General features: G+C 48.0%; 1 protein-coding gene across 1 annotated transcript in view; it reads left to right on the forward strand.

The window, feature by feature from the left end:
* Positions 1-22,807, forward strand: part of tmeff1a (transmembrane protein with EGF-like and two follistatin-like domains 1a) — a gene marked incomplete at its 5' end in the record, with an annotated part of 162,134 nt that overhangs the window by 110,993 nt on the left and 28,334 nt on the right. The window contains one exon of the mRNA XM_084327778.1: positions 21,674-21,822. Within this exon, the coding sequence (XP_084183904.1) occupies positions 21,674-21,822 (149 nt within the window). The remainder of the gene's footprint in view (positions 1-21,673; positions 21,823-22,807) is intronic.

A 22,807-nucleotide genomic window follows, 5' to 3' on the forward strand; every position in this document is an offset into this window, starting at 1 on the left:
TAGTGCAAAAAACTTTATAAAAAAAATTAAACATTTTTATTTTTTTTTACACACATCCTCTGAGGTCATGCTCAATGTCCAATCTGTTCCTCTGCTTTGTCTTCAGCTGGACCAGAGCTGAGAAGCCACTTTCACAAAGATAGGTAGTGCAAAAAAAAAATAAAAAAATATTTTTTTTTACACACATCCGCGACCCACGCAACCCACCAGTTGAGAACTACAGGCAGGCACTGTGTTCGGCTATGACATCACCACAAATGTTCTAGAATGTTCGATGTTCTAGAATGTTCGGCTATGACATCGTCACAAATGTTCTAGAATGTTCGACCATGACATCATACTGTGACATCACAAATGTTCTAGAATGTTCTATTATGACAATTATATAATACAATAACCTAATTATATAGCTTTGGCTCCTACAAGTACTGAATTCTGCCATCCGGACGCTTCTATACTTTAAGCAAGTGGCTTGTCCTGCCGCGTTCCCGGTTTGCGCTCTGATTGGCCACGCACGTTTCTGGTCATGTGACATGTGCGCCAATCGTGGGACGGCAAGTTTTTGGACGGTTAAGCTTAGGCGCTCTTTCGAAGTTGGTTAAGGTTAGAGTTTGTCTTAGAGCATGGCGATAGAACGCCTGCCCTGATTCCAAACTCTAACCTTAACCAACTGCGAAAGAGTCGCCTAAGCTTAACCAGTGATAAACTAGGCGTTAGGTAGTTTGCAGGCTGTTAGACCCGGAAATAGGCGCAGAACTTGCCGTCCCACGATTGGCGCACATGTCACATGACCAGAAACGTGCGTGGCCAATCAGAGCGCAAAACGGGAACGCGGAAGGACAAGCATAGACGCCATCCGGACACATGCAATTTGAAATAGGATTATAGAATATAGAAAATATCAGGCATAAAATGGTTATGCGATTAAAATGCAATTAATTGGATTAATTAATTACAAATTCTGTAATTAATTAGATTAATTTTTTTAATCGCCTGACAGCACTATTAAAAACACAATAGTGTTGTGTATTAATTGCTTATTATTAGGGATGCTCGATATTGGCTTTTTTACCGATACCGATATACCGATATTGTCCAACTCTTAATTTCCGATACCGATGTCAACCGATATCAACCGATACCGATATATGCAGGGTTTCCCCCCCCCAAAATTTTTTATAATTTCAGGTAACTAACATTACATATCTCTTGTTGTGGAATTAACACAACATTATGCATACTTTTGACAATAAATAAAATCAGAATTTGTTCTTACTTGCTTGCCTGGGTAAATAAAGGTTATAGAAATGTAAAAATATATATATATATATATTTAAACTGATACCGATATTTTCCGATATCACATTTTAATGCCGATATCGGCCGATAATATCGGTAGGCCGATAATATCGGACATCCCTACTTATTATACTTGTGCTGCCCTCACTATATGTTCCAATTATATAAATTGACAGCCAGATAAACGCCCTCTTGACACCACGACTCTGAAGACACTTGAATCCTTGTCCACAGGTTTATTGATGTTGCAAGGAAGGGTAAAACCAAGATGCTACCACAGGGCATAAGATGTCGGTAGATGACACTGGATTAGCTTAGAAGAATAATACAACGTATTTCTCCATAAGATTCATTCACTTCCTGATTCTCTGTGAGATTCATTCACCTCCTGTTTACCGATCACTACATGTCACTGAAATGACCTCACTTCCTGTTAAATCCTGTGATTCTTAAAGTGACCATGACAGAAATGCAGAAACCCAATATATTACTTAGAAAAATTATAAACAAGACTTCTACTTGAACTTAAAGTAGACTAGTTAACTTAGTTGTAACAAAACAATACTCATAATCACTGTATAGAAGAATACCACAATCCAACATGCTGTTAAATTACCTACAGACTCCTAGAGGTTATATGGCTATATAGAGTTAATGTTGTGAAGGGCCAGATTAAACTGAATATATATATGTATCGTTTGATATACTTTGTATATTATTTATATATATACACGGAATATCCCTTTACCTGCGTTCAGACCAGAGTAATATTCGCTCTCCTATTGGACAGCGCCCCCAGGCGCCAGCGCGCAAGCCCCCAACGGCAAGTTCAAAGACAACTGCAGGCATGTCAGAACATGCCCAGAGTCAGCGTAGTAATACGAGACAAGGACTGAGGTTGGGACTAGATATTCACTTAAGTATATATATTGGCGCAGGTGTAAACAGCAGTACCCTTACCCACCTTCACCACGAGTCAACGTGCAGTGAAGTGAGCAACCTTGCGTCTAAATAGAGCATTGAGAACCGCGTGCGAATAGAATGTTAAAGTGTCAGAGTTTAATGAAGTAACGTTGAGTTCGACTTAATCTAATGTGAAGTAAATAGTCGATCATTTATTGTATATCGTGCGGCCACAGTTCTTCCGTGTGTAGCATTACCCATCGGTTCGTCGTGTCTTTAGCTAGTGCACTTAACCAGGCTGTGTGGCCTAAATACGTCGCCCACACCCGAGGAGTCCTAGGCGGAGAACCGTTGGACATGTACACAGGAGAATCGGCGCCGGCGATTGCAGAACCATTCCTGGTTGGATTATATTGATTTGGGACGTGACTACCGGAGAAGAGCATCGTTGATTTCCACTATCGTTTGGGATTCAACCTCGTGAGGATTACAACTCGGGCCTGCCTCGTGGACGGGGCTGGCTAGCTGTCATCAATGCTGTCGAGCATTTTGGATTACAACTATTGCTTTTGCTGCTGATCAAGGGAGTTTACAAGCACCGACTCCTGTACCTGGAGTCTCTTTATTCCCCATTGAATCAGACGGAGTACCCGAACATTCCTCTACCCTCCAGGCCTTACACCCCGGAGGGAACCCATTGTCTCCAGTTGGTACCAGTGTTGCCCTATATAATTGCTACTATACAACAGGTGGCGTCAGCTTAGACCCATCGTAGGATTCCTGCTATTCTTAGTGACTTATGCTCTTGACTGACTTTACGTATATTCTTCGCCATACAAGCGCAACCCTAATTCTCATTCTGTAACCTAAGGTTGCCTAATAATAATAAATTACCCTCCAATAGTATTTCTGTGTCAATGCCGTGTTCTTGTGGGTGTTCACCATCTATATTTGATGTACTGTCTGGCCAGTAATTAAAGTACATAACTAGCAGTGGTTTAATCTATCACAATCTTTAATACAGTCAGGGGTTTGTAACCCCTCAGTTACAATTGGTCCTTCGAGCCGGATGGTATCAGTGTAATATTTAATATAATATTAATATTAACCATGGCCAGCGGTGAACACTCCCCAAGCGGCTCCCCTAAGCTAGAACGCCCGCAGCGCAAACGTCAGCCACCTCCATATCTGGAGGAATTCACTTTCGTTCTACCCCCTAGCTTATCTAAACAGACGTTAAATACGGATAAAGCGGATAGTCAAAGCATGTCCAATCCTATCGACTTGGCGACCCTGCCAGTAGAGACCCCAGTGGGTTCAAACGAAACTGACTCAGCTCACGGGGGGGACCAGGTGGGACATGACATGACTATACCTCCAGACAGCGTCACCGGGATAGACCCCGGAGCGCTCCAGGATAAAGAAAGCGATCCAGGGATAGAACCCGACACACAACCAAGTGAAGAGAACCGCGCCCAGGAGATAGACCTCGGAGCGTGCCAGGAGAACAGATCTCCAACAAGCCCTGTCAGCACCCGATCACCTCCGTCAGTGTCATCCCCCAGCGAGGCGGACCAGAGACTGGCGCAAGCCTTGATCGCCACACTGACAGCCTCCACCGAAAGAGACCGACTTCAGGGTGAACGCGACCGGCTTCAAGCAAAGACGCTTAGTGAGCGCGAACACTCCGCCACGGAAAGAGAGCGCCTCCACGCGCAACTCCAAGCGCAAGCCCTTAGTGAGCGCGAACACTCTGCCGTGGAACGAGAGCGCCTCCGGGCGCAACAATTAAGTGAGCGCGAACACTCTGCCATGGAACGAGAGCGCCTCCAGGCTCAACAGATGAGCGAGTGCGAACAACGAGAGCGCGTCCAGGCGCAACAAGTAAGCGAGCGCGAACACTCTGCAGTGGAACGAGAGCGCCTCCAGGCGCAACAATTAAGCGAGCGCGAACACTCTGCAGCGGAACTTGAGCGCCTTCACGCGCAACTCCAAGCGCAAGCCCTTAGTGAGCGCGAACACTCTGCAACCGAACGAGAGCGCCTCCAGGCGCAACAAAGGAGTGAGGACGACCGCATAAGACTGGAGGAGAGGCGCCTTCAGACGGAAGAGAACATCGAACGAGACCGCGCCAATGCCCAGCGCGAAGCAGAGCGCGACCGGCTGCAGGCGCAGATGATAGAACAATTGATCGCCAGGGCGACACCCCCTCTCTCCGCACGGAGCTCCCGGAGATCATCACGACAAGGGTCTAGGGCACCTTCCCCTACCCGACAAAGCGACCCGGGACCCGGCCAACAGAAGGAACCTGTCTACGTCTCCGAGCCCCTTCCCCGACCGGTCCATACGAGACCCAGCCAACGGGAAGAACCGGCCTATGTCGCCGAGAGACTGACTAGAAGACTCCAGGACCTAGAAGAGGAAGAGGAAGAGGAGGAATGTCAAGCCCACCAGCAGCAACGTACTCTGGACCAGGAGGCCCAGTACAGCCCCGACTTCAGCCCCGAGTCACTGCACTACAAACCCCCGACCCAACTCACGGGTGAGTTTGACGTACAGTCAGCACCGAGGAACAGCACCTGGGGACCCGGCCTCTGGTACCCACCAAGTACTAACCCACGACCACACGTACGGGGAGACTCGCCCAGGAGGCCTCTTCCCCTACGCTCACCAATGTACCAGCCATCCATGGCATCGTACCTTGGCACACCGACGTTCCCAGACTTTACGCGCGAGGACAGAGCACAGTACACGGAATTACGCATGTGTTTGGAGACTATGATGTCCGACGTCCCCGACGAGTCGTACAAATATGCCATCCTCCTCAAGCATCTCAAGGTGCCCAGAGCGCATAACATAGCGCTGGCATATTCCAACTCAAGCACCCCATACTCCGCGGCTCTAGTGGCCCTCGACCAGCGTTATGGACGCATATGGGATTACGTGATCCAAGAAATACGGGATATCGACCGCCTCCCCCCAGCCAAAGACAATAGAGCACTGGATGACCTCTCTATCAAGGTACAATCCCTAGTAGGGATGCTGGGGTCCCAAAAGGAGAAGGGGAGATATGAACTGTATGCAAATTCTAATGTGGAGCGAATACTGGAGAAGCTCCCTCCAGCCCGCCAAGAGCGTCTTCGGCGGCAGAGAGACCGCCGTGATCCCGACGGCCCCGAGCCATCCCTCCTAGACCTGGCCGCTTTCCTCGCAAGGGAAGTTAGTAGCCTACGACTGGACACATTCGTGTGGAGTGGATCTAGCCCAAGAGATGGACCTCGGAGGTCCAACGATAACCGCCGGTCAGTGACCGTTATGCACCAGGCCGAGTCAGTGCCGCAGCACAAGAACCACAGCACCCCCCAGACCAAGGGGAAGTGGAAGATTGTATGCCAGTACTGTGAAAAGGAACATTGGCTGTCTCAATGTGACACTTTCAAGAAGCTGACCGCTGACGAGGTGAGTCAGTGGATCAAAGCCAACCGCCGCTGCTTCCGCTGCGCGCGCAGCCATATGGCAGCTGAGTGCCGCTTAAAGAAAAGATGCAGCAAGTGCGACGGCGCCCACTTGGAGGTCCTACACGACAGCAACAAGAAGAAACCCGTACCCCCAAGCAGCTCGAGAGTGAACGTCATGTACATAGACCCTGCGAAGAGCGGGAGCTCCCGAGTGCTCTTGAAGGTGGTCCGAGTGATATTAAGCTACGAGGACAAGGTCATGTCCTAGACGATGGGTCAGAAAAGACTCTCCTCCTCGCATCCGCCGCAGCCCGGCTGGGTCTGCGGGGGAGCGAAGAAACAATGACAATCCGTACCATTAGAAGAGACCTGAAGACCATAAAGGGTGAAAATGTCTCCTTCACGATAGCAGCGGTCGGGCAGCCCGAGAAGCAGTATAGCATCACTAACGCCTTCACCAGCCACGACATAGGCCTGTCACAGTACACCTACCCCATCCCAAAGCTGATGGAAAAATACGTGCACCTACGTCAACTACCTATACCGCTCATCGACGACGCCACCCCGACCCTGCTCATAGGATCCGACCACGCACACCTCATCGTCCCAACGGACCGGGTCCACATCGGGCCCAGAGGATGTCCAGCAGCGGTCGAGACCCGCCTGGGTTGGACACTACAAGGCCCCCTCTCCGGGTCTCCCAACCGACCGACAGCCACTCGCTGTCTCCACTCGAGGATAAACGAAGAAGACACCACCCTCTTACAGCACGTCGAGAGGCTATGGACATTAGACGCGATGCCCTTTTAGAATGAAAAGAAACTTGTTCGCTCAAAGGAAGACACTTATGCCATAACCCTCCTCGAGCAGAGGACAAAGAGAGTCGAGGTCAATGGAGTGATGAGATACGCAACTCCACTCTTGAGGCGAGAGGGTATGCCCACCCTCCGCGCCTCAAAAGAAGCGACAGAGCGATATCTACTGAACACCGAGCGGCGTCTAGCCAAAGACCCCACTCAAGCCACTGTGTACCGCGCTGAGATCGACAAGCTGATCACAGCGGGACACAAAGAAAATTGACATTCAAGAGGCCGACCAGACGATCGAATCTTGGTACGTGCCCCACCACAAGGTCCACCACAACGGCAAGGATCGCATTGTATTCAACTGCAGCTACCAGATCGGACTACAGAATCTGAATAAAGAACTCTTGCCCGGCCCAACACTCGGCCCCTCTCTCCTCGGCGTACTACTACGTTTCCGCCAAGACAAGGTGGCCATCAGCGGCGACATCAAAGGGATGTTCCTGCAGGTGAGACTAGTGGAGGAGGACAAGCCCTTGCTGCGGTTCCTATGGAGAGAGAGGATCAAAGATGAGCAACCATCCATCTACCAATGGGAGGTCCTCCCCTTCGGAACCATATGCAGCCCATGCTGTGCTACGTTCTCACTGCAAAAACATGTGACAGAAGACCCTGAAGCTGACGAGGAGGTCAGACAAAGTGTAGAGAGGAGTTTCTACGTGGACAACTGTCTGCAAAGCGTCTCGACGCCAGAAGAAGCCGAAGCCCTCCTACTCAAGCTCCGCGCCTCACTGATCAAAGGCGGCTTTGATCTCCGGCAGTGGGCCAGCAGTGACCCTCAAGTACTTTGCAGCCTCTCCCCAGAGACAAAGGCAGCAAGCAGCGAGACCTGGATGGCGACCATCCCAGGTGAAGCACAGGAAATGACATTGGGCCTAGTCTGGCGCTTCAAAACAGACTCGCTCCATTACAAATACACACCCTTGACCACGGAGCAGGGAAGGTCGACCCCTCTACCGACCACCAGACGGAGCGTATACAGAACACTCGCAAGGCAATACGACCCACTGGGGTGTATCCTACCTTACACCACCCGGGCGAAAATGATTGTACGAGAGCTGTGGGACAAGGAACAGGGCTGGGACGATCCCATACCCGACCACCTAGCTTCCACCTGGAGAGAGTGGGAGAGAGAACTCAACTCGCTCCAAAATGTGAACATACGCCGAAGCTACTTCCCACCCACAGTGCGGCTGGAGACGTGCCAGATGGACCTGCACGTCTTCAGCGACGCCTCAGAAGTGGCCTACGGTTCGGTGGCTTACTTGCGGGCTCGAGAGGAGGGAGGAGAAATACACACAGCCTTCATCCTGGCTCGCTCAAGGATAGCCCCCCGCAAGCAACAATCGATCCCGCGTCTAGAGCTCTGCGCAGCTCTGGTAGGCGCGCAACTCGCCACGTTAATCCAACGTGAACTCACCATCCCGGTGCAAAGAACAATCTTGTGGTCAGACTCCATGACCGTACTCACATGGATCCAGTCCGATTCTTGTAGATACAAGGTCTTCGTGGGAGTCAGAATCACAGAGATCCAAGACCTAGTAGGATCAGCGTGCTGGAGGTACGTGGACACGAAACAGAACCCAGCCGATGTCATCACACGGGGGATGTCCCTAGATGACCTCACACGTCACAATATCTACAGTGACGGTCCTGAGTTCTTCAAACTCCCGGAGGAAGAGTGGCCTACCCCCACCCCTCGGGAGGCTAGTCAAGAGGAGGCAGAGATCAAGAAATCTATGTTCTGTGGGTTGACGCACACCCCAGTCCCCACTGACCCTAACATAGACGACTGCCTCACCTTTGAGAGTGCGCAGCTAAAGACATTCCTGTGGCACCACCCTGAGGTTCCCCCCACTACCGACATTAACGCAGCTAACTACGAAGAGGCAGAACTCCTTCTGCTACAGCGAGCCCAAAGAGACTCGTTCCCCGACGAGCTAGACTGCCTGCAGGGAACAAAGCCAATCCCGTCAGACAGCAGACTGCTCCACTTGGCCCCCGAGCGCGACACCCATGGCCTCATCAGGGTGGGTGGTCGTCTGAGACGGGCCCCGGACTTAACGGATAACGTCAAGTTTCCTATAGTCCTCAACAGCCGACACAAGGTCACTGAGCTCATCATAAAGAAATACGACGAGGATGTGCACCACGCTGGGGCAGAGAGAGTCTTCGCTGAGATCCGACGTCGCTATTGTATACTGAATGGAAGAGAAGCAGTACGTCGCTTCCAGCGGACTCGTCTAGACCGTCGCAAGCGGCGAGCACAACGCCCTCGAGTACGTCTCAAGTGATATAGCAGATGTCGACCCAGTCACCCCCAACACTCTCTTGATGGGGCGGCTGGACCCCGCGCTTCCACAGGCGGTGTACAGACCCGAAGAAGCGAACGGCCGAAGAATGTGGAGGTACAGTCAAGTATTGGCTGACAAGTTTTGGAACAGTTTCCTCCTCCACTACCTACCGTCTCTCCAAACCCGCCAGAAATGGGTAAAAGATAGAGACAACTTACAAGTGGGCACAGTCGTTATGATCATAGACCAGTCACTACCCCGAGCTATGTGGCCGGCCGGCCGCGTAAGCAAAGTGATCACTGGTGCCGACGGAAAGGTCAGAGCGGCAGAAGTTATTGTCCAGGGGCGGACCTACACCCGACCCGTGGCGAGGCTGATAGAGTTGCCAAGGCTCCCTGACTCCCCTGATGACGACCATGACCCACCGACTTTGTAGATTGCCCTACTCCCCACAACAGACATTGAGCAGTTGACTGGACTATTAATCTGTCTTCCTTTAACTAATTAGGTGCGGACTAATTAGGAGGCGGTTGTTGTGAAGGGCCAGATTAAACTGAATATATATATATATGTATCGTTTGATATACTTTGTATATTATTTATATATATACACGGAATATCCCTTTACCTGCGTTCAGACCAGAGTAATATTCGCTCTCCTATTGGACAGCGCCCCCAGGCGCCAGCGCGCAAGCCCCCAACGGCAAGTTCAAAGACAACTGCAGGCATGTCAGAACATGCCCAGAGTCAGCGTAGTAATACGAGACAAGGACTGAGGTTGGGACTAGATATTCACTTAAGTATATATATTGGCGCAGGTGTAAACAGCAGTACCCTTACCCACCTTCACCACGAGTCAACGTGCAGTGAAGTGAGCAACCTTGCGTCTAAATAGAGCATTGAGAACCGCGTGCGAATAGAATGTTAAAGTGTCAGAGTTTAATGAAGTAACGTTGAGTTCGACTTAATCTAATGTGAAGTAAATAGTCGATCATTTATTGTATATCGTGCGGCCACAGTTCTTCCGTGTGTAGCATTACCCATCGGTTCGTCGTGTCTTTAGCTAGTGCACTTAACCAGGCTGTGTGGCCTAAATACGTCGCCCACACCCGAGGAGTCCTAGGCGGAGAACCGTTGGACATGTACACAGGAGAATCGGCGCCGGCGATTGCAGAACCATTCCTGGTTGGATTATATTGATTTGGGACGTGACTACCGGAGAAGAGCATCGTTGATTTCCACTATCGTTTGGGATTCAACCTCGTGAGGATTACAACTCGGGCCTGCCTCGTGGACGGGGCTGGCTAGCTGTCATCAATGCTGTCGAGCATTTTGGATTACAACTATTGCTTTTGCTGCTGATCAAGGGAGTTTACAAGCACCGACTCCTGTACCTGGAGTCTCTTTATTCCCCATTGAATCAGACGGAGTACCCGAACATTCCTCTACCCTCCAGGCCTTACACCCCGGAGGGAACCCATTGTCTCCAGTTGGTACCAGTGTTGCCCTATATAATTGCTACTATACAACAGGTGGCGTCAGCTTAGACCCATCGTAGGATTCCTGCTATTCTTAGTGACTTATGCTCTTGACTGACTTTACGTATATTCTTCGCCATACAAGCGCGACCCTAATTCTCATTCTGTAACCTAACGTTGCCTAATAATAATAAATTACCCTCCAATAGTATTTCTGTGTCAATGCCGTGTTCTTGTGGGTGTTCACCATCTATATTTGATGTACTGTCTGGCCAGTAATTAAAGTACATAACTAGCAGTGGTTTAATCTATCACAATCTTTAATACAGTCAGGGTTTTGTAACCCCTCAGTTACAGTTAAGATACATGAACCCTGTGATCTCTCTTGTAATGTGATACTGAAGTGCATACATGTATTCAGGGTTGACATTAACTTTTTGGCTCACTAGCCACTGTGGCTAGTGGTTTTCCAAAGTCACTAGCCACTCAGCATTTTCACCAGCCAAAAATCCCAGCACTCGCGCCCCCACCCAAAAAGTAATAAATATAAGTCATTGGACAATGTAACTGCAAGCATTTGTTTGGACATATGATTTTATTTGAACAGAAACATCCAAAATAACATCTAATCCAAAATGTCAGTAGTGTGGTGTGTGCTAAAATAATATCTAATCCAAAGTGTCAGTAGTGTGGTGTGTGATAAAATAACATCTAATCCAATAACATCTGTCCCCACCCGAACATCCCACCCGCCCAGACAAGTACAAACTTAATTAATTAAATTGTAGAGCACTGTGATATAAAGTGTTACCAATATTTGCTTTGATGTCTACTCCTCTATTCAGTGTGTGTGTGTGTGTGAGAGAGAGAGAGAGAGATCTGGGGCAGCTGTCCATGGTGCTGAATATTTGCGACGGGGCTGTGTCTGTGTTAGTCTGGAGCCCGTATGCTTCTTAATGTTAAATGAATGTGGCTAGCTAACAAACACGTAATTTTAGTTTAATAATACACGTTACATAATACATGTTAGTTTGTCTAATACTTACTCGCACATCCACAAATAGTCGGTGAAGGGTCTTCCTTTCTTCCCGATTACGTGAACGTTGCGGGAACAGCAAGTTTCAAGTTTCTTTAATAGTTGTCATACAGAAGTACAGAATACTTTTATACAAAATTCTTCTTACTGTTACGCTCCAGAGACTGTGCTAGACAAGATAAGTATGAAATAAAATAGTATAGCATGTAAAATAGAAGTAAAAATAGAGGTCACAGTGTTCAGTATAGACCACAGGGCAGCTCTGGCTGCAATTGTAGCTTACCACCACCGGTATGACTGTGTATGAACGAATAATGGACTCTGAAGCGCTCTGGGTGCCATGAAGAGCGCTATATAAATCCAAGTCATTATTATTATTATTATTATTATTATATGTACAATGTTCGATGCAGAATAGAAGTAACTGAGTTACCATACAATATACAATATACTATGCAATGTACTAATATACAATACTATATAGTGCAAAGCAGAAATGGGATGAGGTACAATTTAGGTACAATTTACAGTAAGGTGTACGAGTTGTAGTGCAAATCCTTTACCAATAAATATAAAGTGTGTTTAGGTGATCTAAAGTGTGGAGAGTGGGTGCTGCCGTGTGTTGTTTGTTTAAAGTGAGTGTGTGTGTGCTGTGTGCATTTGTTGGTTGTTGCATAGTGTTTATTCTTCGTTGAGCAGTCTGATGGCCTGGGGATAGAAGCTTCTTCTGAGTCTTTCTGTGCTTGCCTTAAGACTCCGGTATCGCTTGCCTGACCGCAGCAGTTCAAAGAGGCAGTTGTTCGGATGGCTGGAGTCCTTGATGATTCTCTTAGCCTTACCCCTGCACCGCTTGTTGTAAATGTTCTGGAGGGTGGGAAGCCCCCCTCCAATTGTGCGTTCGGCTGAACGTGTCACTCTTTGTAGTCTGCTATTCCCAAACCAGGAGGTGATGTTGCCAGTCAGGATGCTCTCTATTGTACATTAGTAGAAGTTCTTAAGGATCTTCTGACTGACTTGGAACTTCCTTAGGCGCCTGAGGAAGTAGAGGCGTTGTCGTGCCTTCTTCACAACACTGTCAATGTGTGTGGTCCATGTCAAGTCCTCGGATATGTGGGCTCCGAGGTACTTGAAACTGTTCACTCTCTCGACCGGTGCCCCGTCGATGCTGAGGGGGCTGTAGTCCTTGACCCCCGACCTCCTGAAGTCCACAATCATCTCTTTTGCTTTGCTGACGTTCAGGGAGAGGCAGTTCTCCTGACACCACTGTGACAGATTCTCTACCTCTTCCAGGTAGGCCCTCTCGTCGTTGGCAGAGATCAGGCCCACCACTACTGTGTCATCAGCAAATTTTATGATTGTGTTGTTGTTCCGCTGTGCCACGCAGTCATGTGTGTACAGGGAGTAGAGGAGGGGGCTCAGAACACAGCCCTGGGGGGCCCCTATGTTGAGCGTGATGGATGAGGAGGTGCAGTTGCCTGCTCTTATCACCTGGGGTCTGCCCGTCAGGAAGTCCAAGACCCACTGGCAGAGGTCATAGTTCAAGCCCAGGTCCCTGAGCTTGGCTATGAGTTTGGAGGGGACTATGGTATTGAATGCTGAGCTGTAGTCGATGATCAGCATTCTCACCTAGTTCCCCTGCCTCTTGTCCAGGTGTGATGCTGCCGTGTGCAGCACATGGGCTATGGCGTCCTCCGTGGACCTGTTAGGGCGGTATGCAAATTGCAGGGGGTCCAGGTTGATAAGGAGGGAGGAACAGATGTAGCCCTTCACTAGCTTCTCAAAGCACTTCATGGCTATGGAGGTGAGAGCTACAGGGCGGTAGTCGTTGAGGCAAGCAGGCGTAGATTTTTTGGGTACAGGGATGATGGTGGACTTCTTCAGACAGGTGGGGATGACAGCCTGTTCTAAGGACAGGTTAAAGATGTCAGTGAATACCGGGGCCAGTTGGTCGGCACAGACTTTTAGGACGCGGCCGGGGATGCCGTCCAGTCCTGCTGCCTTCCTGATATTCACGTTTTTAAAGGTCCGCCTCACCTCATGCTCTGTTACCCTGAACACTGAGTCTCCATCAGCAGACCCCCCCCCATTGCCGTGGCTTGTAGGCTGGTGTTGTTATTCACAGCCTCAAACCTCGCATAGAAGGTATTGAGATCATTTGCTAGGGAGATGTCACTGTTCAGTTTGAGGGAGGTGCCTTTGTAATCTGTCATTGTTCTGAGGCCCTGCCACATACCTCTAGAGTCAGCCTGTTCAAACTGAAGTTCAACTTTATCCCTATAACGCCGTTTTGCCTCCATTACTGCTCTCCTGACGTTGTATCTTGCCGTCTTGTGTTCATCCATGTTGCCTGTCACAAGCCCGGTGTTGTAGGCTGAGGTGCGCACTTTCAGAGCCTCACGGACGGATTTATCTACCCAGGGCTTTTGATTTGGGTAGATTCTAATTGTGATAGAGGGGATTGTTTCTTCTACCAGAGTACAGACAAAGTCAAGCACCGTTTCAGTGTATTCGTTAATATTGGCTGTGTTATCACGGAATACATTCCAGTCTGTGCATTCAAGTGCAGCCTGGAGTGTCTCCTCTGACGTCACAGTCCAATGCTTAACCTCTCGCGGCGTTCGCTTGAGACTTTGTTTATATTTTGGCAAAAGAAAGATGGCGGCGTGATCGGACTTACCGAATGGACTAAGAGCCTGTGACTTGTACCCATTCTTAAATTGCGAGTATACATGGTCTAATATGTTCTCGCCTCTGGTGGGACAGGTCACATGCTGATAGAAATTCGGCAACACCTTTTTAAGACGCGCGCTGTTGAAATCGCCCAGAACCAAAATGGCAGCGTCAACGTTAGCTATCTGTTGTTTGTTTACCTCGTCGTGTAGCTTTGAAAGTGCGGCCCCAGTGTTCGCTTGTGGTGGAATGTATACTCCGATCATGATGATGGACGTTAACTCCCTCGGGAGAAAGAAGGGTCGGCATTTGATGGTGATATACTCCAGGTCTGGGGAGCAGTGGTTAGACAATTCCTTTGCGTTGCCTATATCGCACCACTCCTTGTTTACCATGAAAGCAATGCCGCCTCCTCTCGTCTTTAGTGATTCTTCTGCCGTTCGGTCCTTACGGAGAACGAAGAAGTGATCTGCCGGTTCTATTGCATGGTTTGGGACATCAGGAGACAGCCAAGTCTCTGTGAAACAGAGGACGTTGCAGTCCCGAATGTCTCTCTGGAATTGGATCCGTGCTCTGATGTCGTCCAGTTTGTTTCCTATTGATTGCACATACATTGGCCAACAATATGCTGGGCAATGTGGTTCTGTGTCGCTTGGATCTCAATCTGTTTCGGACGCCGGCTCTTCTACCTCGCCGTCGCGCCTTTTCCTTGCTTCGGCCGCAATAAAGGATATCCGCTGGCCACTGTTGTTGTTCAGCAATCCGATCCAGAGAGCAATCCAGTCGGTAAGTTTTCCTTAATCCAATGTCAATGAGTGACTGACGGTCATACACATATAATGCACCAACAGTTGGTGCAAATAAAACTCTTAAAACTATAAAAATTTACAAAAGTAAGCACAGTCTCGACGGAGCGCACAGACAGGCAGCCGGTCGTTGCGGTGCCATCTCAGTACAGCAGCTTCAACTTGTCCATCTGAGCTGATTTCATTGAGACCAGGGATCTGACCGCAACACTCTCCTCTAACAAACCAGTCTTCGCCCGCTTGGTAGCTAGAGTATGTATGTGGCCGTTTGATATTTCATGATCCTTTACCGTTTCTAATTTTAAATTGGTTGTGCCAATAACAGACAAGCTTTTGGACTTGTCAGTGCCACTGCCAGATGCAGGGTATGGGGTAGACCTCGCATACAGTCACGTCATCCCCCAATAACCAATAACCAATAGCCAATAACAGCTTGCATATATAGACAGTACCTGGCGCAAGCTGTTTATTGCAGCGCAACTTGAGCGACCGGAAATAAACAGCTCGCGCCAGGTATATATAATGCGCTTGTGCTGGTTAGACTATAGGCTATGTTACATAACGTTACATATGTAGTACTTGCGGTGCGTGCATTAGTGCATGTTTTGGGGATTAGTGAGAGGACAAAAACAATAATTATTAATAATATTAATAAAATAAATTTTTTATTTGATTTTTTTCCGGGACAATATTCTTCTCTTGCGGCATGCGGGACAGAGGGCTGAAATGCAGGACTGTCCCGCACAAATCAGGACGTTTGGTCACCCTATTATTGGTCCATTATTCACCATCAATAGAACTGGTCCATTATTCACCATCAATAGAACTGGTCCATTATTCACCATCAATAGAACTGGTCCATTAATCACCATCAATAGAACTGGTTTATTATTCACCATCAATAGAACTGGTTTATTATTCACCATCAATAGAACTGGTTTATTATTCACCATCAATAGAACTGGTTTATTATTCACCATCAATAGAACTGGTCCATTAATCACCATCAATAGGTGCTACAGAGGCACTTTTAGATGTGAACCTGATGCGCTGATATGCCTCCTGATTAAAGCTGCCAACAATAATTATCCTCTCAGATGGTAAAATGGCTATAGATCCTATCGACAGCCAGTAGTTGCCTACAATAGCCTAATTGCTCTATGATCATAGTTAATTAAATCTCAGACATGATTTACCAAAACGGAAAGGTCCGACCATTAAAAATATCAATCCCTGGGCGGCTAGGTAGAGCAGTGGAGAATGCACTCGCCTACCACCGCATAGACTCTGGGATCGAATCCAGCTGTCAGCGGTACCTCCGGCTTGGTCAGTCGTCCCTACTAACACAATTGGCAGAGTTAGCGGGTGGGAAGCCGGTGGGGTATGTGTCCTGGTCGTTGTAAACTGCGGTTCCTACTGGTCGGTCGGGGCGCCTGTTCAGCAGGGAGGGGATCGGGGGGAAATAGCGTGAACCTCCACACGCGTTACATTCCCCCAGTGAGAGTCCTCGCTGTCAGGTGAAAAGAAGCGACTGGCTGACTCCACATGTATCGGAGGAGGCATGTGGTAGTTCTACACCCTCCCTAGGCCGACAGTGGGACAATGCACGCAACGACCAGGAAGGGAATTGGCATAACGACTAAATTGGGATGGGAGCAAAAATACAGAAAAAGTGAAAAAGAAATATATATATATATATATATATATCAATCCCTGATCATAAGTAAATGGGCTATAATGTATCCTAGTGTTTAGATGCGAAGCAGCTCTATGAGGCAACGTCACCAACTCACTCACAGCTGTAGCAGCCATAGACATATATAAAGGCTAGATGATTCACCTGTGCTGCTGGCAAATGGAGATCGACGTTGCCACATGGTGGCCATCTTGCCACAGGCAGCACGCCTACATGAATGTCGATGGTGCATGTAGGCTACTATTGAAATAACCAATAAACGTTAGAGATGTAGTTATCATACTGCATACTTATAATGGACTTTCATATGGAAATTATTTCAACATGTCCAAGCCACGTTAATTTGTAATAAACCAAACCGTTTGTAAATTGGTTTAAAATGTTGCATTCAATTTAGCATAACATTCATGTTATCAGTGGGCGTGCTGCCTGTGACAAGATGGCCGCCGGTGAACTACGCTGGAGACTCCGCCTTGCACCATCTAGTTATATATATCTATGGTAGCAGCTGCTCACTATGAATGTCTGTCACTGAGTGATGAAGTTACACGATTGAGCAGCTGGATCAGGTGATTGATCGGCTGGATCGAGCGGCTGGATCAGGTGATTGAGCAGCTGGATCAGGTGATTGAGCGGCTGGATCAGCTGATCGAGCAGCTGGATCAGGTGATTGACCAATGACGTCACTGGTAAACATGGAAGTGGAATTGGCCACAATTTTGGACATTTACCAGACATGGACCATACCAGCCATAGAATGATAATAATAATAATTCATTTGATTTGTATAGCGCTTTTAAAAGACCCAAAGTCGCTGACAATAGGCAAAACAAAGAATAGAGAAACATAGAACCACAGGGAAACAGGGAACAGTATGAATACACAAGAACATAAAACCACGAGTAACACAACAAATACAGAAGCCAGTAGGGGAGACAATCAGGGAAGTAAGTAAGGGAAACCGAGGGGAGGGAGGGGGGGGGGGGGGGGGGGGGGGGGGCGGTGTGGCAGGAGACAGAGATGGTAGGCAAGGGGAAAGGGAGGTGGTAAGTTGAAGGAGGGTGGTTATGGGTAGGGAAGGTTGAATGCTTGAATGAATGAGAACAGGGTAGGTTTTGAGTCTGGATTTGAAGGTGGAGAGTGAGGGAGAGTCTCCGATGGTCTGAGGGAGGAGGGTGTTCCAGAGTCGGGGTGCAGCTCATACAAGGTTTTTGACCTAGTCTTGTTTTATTGCAGCTTCGCACTTCAAAATTCCCCCTGCCTTGTGGATAACATAACATTACAGGCCAGGAGCCCGTGTGAACCACAGACAAAGCGTCGGGTGATCATGTAACAATATAACCCCCATAGGGAGACGGGTGGAGCCAGATTCTCTTACGTGAGCAGAGACATCACGACGACCTATGGAGCAGCTCCAGGAAGTGTCTCTTGATGACGTCATCACTTTTTCATATTCACAAATTGAAACTGAGCTGTATAATATTATAGAAATAACTTTCATTATTTTTTTTTGGAGTGGATTTGGTGGTGGGGATTGATGTGTGGAGTGTTTGGGGGGACTGGCTGTTCCAGGAGGGGTTCACATGCCTTTGAGCAACACTGTACTTTTTGTACTTGTTTCATGCCTATTCTTATGTCTGCACATTCTACGTTGCACTACTTTTATTGTCTTTTATACCTATTCTTATGTCTGCATTTTATACATTGTTTTTATTCTGTCGACTGTATGCTGATTGTATGCCTTACCTATGTTCATTTTGTGCTACTTGCTGTGGGGCACTTTGGGCTGCGGTCCATGTGTGTAGGGTGCTATATAGATAGTTGTTATTCAGAATCATTTCATTTCAAAGCTTTATTTATACAGTAAAAATCTCATTGAGACACAGTCTCATTTACAAGAGCGACCTGATCCACCAAACAAACACAACAAATTAGGGGTGTAACGGTACACAAAAACCACGGTTCGGTACGTGACCAACTGTCCGTCTGCAACACTACTATCACCGACATCTAAGAAGGGAGATCCCCCCTTGAATGGCCCTTCTAAGGTTTCTCTCCTCCACATTGCCTGTGGTGCATTTTTTCCTATTGTTAGGGTTTAGTGAGTTTTTCCTTACCTTCGCGTGGGGTATGTCTGGGAGTGTTGCATTCATTCATTTATTTTAAATTTGTTGGACCTTATGGTGTTCTTGTTTTGTTTTTGACTTATTGTTATGTTTCTTCTTGACTTGTTTAAAGAAGACGTGTCCGGCCCATGGGGACATTAACGTGTGTTGTCGGGCCTTACAAATAAATTTGATTTGATTTGATTTTGATTTTGAAGTCACGGTTCGGTACGGGTTTTCGGTACAGTGGGGGAAAGTTTGGCTTTCCATGTTCCACTCAGGGGTGATGTAGTGTGCAGTAACTAATTGTACTTGTTCTGCCTCCCAGGCAGTGTATATGGGTTTGATTTGCTTTAGCACCACCTGTTGGTCGAACGTGGTATATACAGGTAGCATGGTCAAACAGGAAGTGGTATCCCCCTGCCGTCTCAGGACACGCCCCTGCTGTCTCAGGACACGCCCCTGCCATCTCAGGACACGCCCCTGCCGTCTCAGGACACGCCCCCGCTGTCTCAGGACACGGCCCTGCTGTCTCAGGACACACCCCTGCTGTCTCAGGACACGCCCCTGCTGTCTCAGGACACGCCCCTGCCATCTCAGGACACGCCCCTGCCGTCTCAGGACACGCCCCTGCCGTCTCAGGACACGCCCCCGCTGTCTCAGGACACGGCCCTGCTGTCTCAGGACACGGCCCTGCTGTCTCAGGACACACCCCTGCTGTCTCAGGACACGCCCCTGCTGTCTCAGGACACGCCCCTGCCATCTCAGGACACGCCCCTGCCGTCTCCGGACACGCCCCTGCTGTCTCCGGACACTCCCCTGCCGTCTCCGGACACACCCCTGCCGTCTCCGGACACTCCCCTGCCGTCTCCGGACACTCCCCTGCCGTCTCCGGACACTCCCCTGCCGTCTCCGGACACTCCCCTGCCGTCTCCGGACACTCCCCTGCTGTCTCCGGACACTCCCCTGCCGTCTCCGGACACTCCCCTGCCGTCTCCGGACACTCCCCTGCCGTCTCCGGACACTCCCCTGCTGTCTCCGGACACTCCCCTGCCGTCTCCGGACACTCCCCTGCCGTCTCCGGACACTCCCCTGCTGTCTCCGGACACTCCCCTGCCGTCTCCGGACACTCCCCTGCCGTCTCCGGACACTCCCCTGCTGTCTCCGGACACTCCCCTGCCGTCCCCGGACACGCCCCTGCTGTCTCAGGACACTCCCCCTCCCCTGCTTCAGGACACCCTTCCAACTTCACAGACCTGAAAGAGAGAACGCGGCACGGCGGGGAGCAACAGAACGGCCTGATCAGTGACACAAATCCAACTCGGAGAGAGTTACAGAGGATAACCTGGGTCGCAGTGTGTGCCAAACGACTGCTAACGACAACAGGCTTGCCTTATCCATAGAAGATACAGTCACTTTAAATATTATGGTTATTATATTATCAGAGACGTACAGGGATGAGAGGAACAGCTGGGTTCCCCCACTACCCTTCAAGATGCCACGAAGACGACTCCCAAACAACCGCAAGCAGGCACTCAATCGCCCTACTTCACTGTGTCGAACCTTCGACAGGAAACCTGGAGATTTCTCAGACAAGGACCTCCATCGAAGCCAATGGAGACAGGTGCAAGCCCTTGCCAGCACATTCTGGACCCGCTGGAGACGCGAGTACCTCCGGACACTGCAGAGTCGTCGCAAGTGGGTCGAAGATCACCGCAACTTACAGGAAGGCGACGTTGTGCCGTTGAAAGACAGCCAAGCTGCAAGGAACGAGTGGCCTGTGGCACTGGTAATTTCCACCTTCCACTTCCACCTTCCCAAGCCAGGACGGAAAGGTGCGTAAGGTCGAAGTAAAGACCACAGCTCAAGGAAGTTCAAAGACATTCCTGAGACCCGTTTCAGAAATCGTTCTTTTATCTAAAGAGGACTGAAGTTCTACCTGTTGGTAGAACGTGGTATATACAGGTAGCATGGTCAAACAGGAAGTGGTATCCCAGATAAACAGGAAGTGGACCATGCAGCTGCTTAGAAGAGAGTTCCCTCACCATGAACAACATGCTGTTCTTATCTTAAGTAATTTATTTATTTATAAGTAAAGTATTTTATTACCTATGATACATGCTAATGGCCGATACAGTAGATGTTCATAATACTTGGAATGTTTAGTACAACATGTCTACATATAATCATTTAGTGAACTTACTGTATATTCATTCATTTTATGTGCACTAATATTAACACTATGCACTTCATTCTGTTTCAGTTTTACTCCTATACTAGCAACAAGAACTGCATTAAACAAGGAGCAGGAAGCTACGTTTGATTCGTGTTGTTTATTGAAGAGTTTGGCTGGCCGTCTACCTTTGATTAAAAACATCATCGGGAGGACAGCACAGTACTTGTAGGGCTGTCAACGTATATTCTATATTAAAATTAATAAGCGACTTGTTAAATAAAAAAAATTTAAATTATTATATTAGATTGTGAAAAAAACAGCCCCCGGTGGGCGGTCGTTAGTGGTTAACATTCCATTGTATTCGTTCGGTACACTGCCATACTCAAGCGGTTCGGTACGGTTCGGTATGGATACGTGTACCTTTACACCCCTACAACAAATAATAATAAACTAAATTTTTTTGTTGCGTTTGTTTGGTGGATCAAGTCGCTCTTGTAAATACATAAAACAAGTTCCAGACAAATACAAGACAAGTAACTCAACAAAAAATCTAGATACATTTAATTAAGACCAAGAACAAGAACAGGCCCCCATGGATGCCCTCTCAATATTGCGAGGGAATATAAGAAGCTTAAAATCCCCAATGGGAATTAGGTTCGGGAGCCTCAGTTCCTTTTGCAATAAGTTTCACGTAGATGGGGCAGAAAAGGAAAAGGCTGTCTTTCAGAGTTATGTGTGGGCAAATGGTAGGCTACAGAGAGTTATTATATTGTAAAAAATGTATGCATTGAAATGTCTGTAAGTCTCGACGACATTGAAAATGAGAGTGACCTCAATTGTTCTTTTTGGATAATAAATAAAGGTTTGAATGTCCCCTTCTTCTTCTCAGGTGTATATGTAACATCGACTGCAGTGGTCACAACGAGAACCCGGTGTGCGCCACCGACGGCAGCTCCTACAACAACCCCTGTCTGGTGCGCGAGGCGTCCTGTATGAAGCAGGAGCAGATAGACGTCAAGCACCTCGGCAGATGTCCGGGTAAGACGGACTTCACACTGTTAAAGGAACATGCCAACATTTTGCATTAGCTTATCGTTTTCTCCAGAGAGAGACTAGAAGATAGAAACCAGTTTCCTCTCTGTGCGTTCAGTAGAAAGCTATCTGGCTGCATGTTAGCCTAGCTTAGCACAATGAATGGAAGTGGACAGGGCCGGTTAGCCTTCGGGAGAGGTGTTAGTTGGACAATGCCTAGGCTGTAATACCTGGCACTGTCCGCTTCCATCCAAAAAAGTTCTACACCTGCATTCGTTAGTGGTTAACGTACCCTTGTATTAGTTCGGTACACAGCCATACTGAACCTAAAGGTACCTTTACACCCCTAGTATCTATTAAAGATAGAACATCTTCTTTACATTTGTATTTGTTGATTCCACCATCTTGGATCAGGTAAGCATGTGACAGGTGCATACGCTAACGTAACATTAGTTGGTTACAGTGGCGGCTGCTGACCAAATTTTTTTGGTGAAGCACAAATTATTATATTATATATTAAATTATATTTTTAAAACATCCCCCAATGTGTGTGTCAGTGGTGGCTGCGAGTAAAAAATATTGGGGAGGACGGGAGAGATTAAAAAAAAATTAATAAAGAAGTACAGACACACAGTGTGGTTATGAAGACAGCAGACAGACACTACAGTTAAAGACAACAGGCACTAGTAAAATACCTAGGAGTAACTCTTGACACACACCTCACTTACAAACATCACATCAATAGCTTAGTCAAGAAGGCAAATCAAAAACTATTTGTTTACAGCCAGATCAGACCATTTCTCACCCTCACTGTTTCAAACACATATCTACATGCAATTTTTCTTTCACCAATATCTTACTGTCTCCCAATCTGGTCCCTCACAACAAAGGAAATTATAGGAAATTATATGGGTAGGCGGGGTGGGGGAAACTGTATATCGACGAAACCATACTTGGTAGAAGAGGGTCTTGTGTATTCTTGGGTCAGGTA

The sequence above is a fragment of the Notolepis coatsorum genome (assembly GCF_963971535.1).
Source record: "Notolepis coatsorum genome assembly, chromosome: 13".
NCBI classification, from domain to species: domain Eukaryota; kingdom Metazoa; phylum Chordata; class Actinopteri; order Aulopiformes; family Paralepididae; genus Notolepis; species Notolepis coatsorum.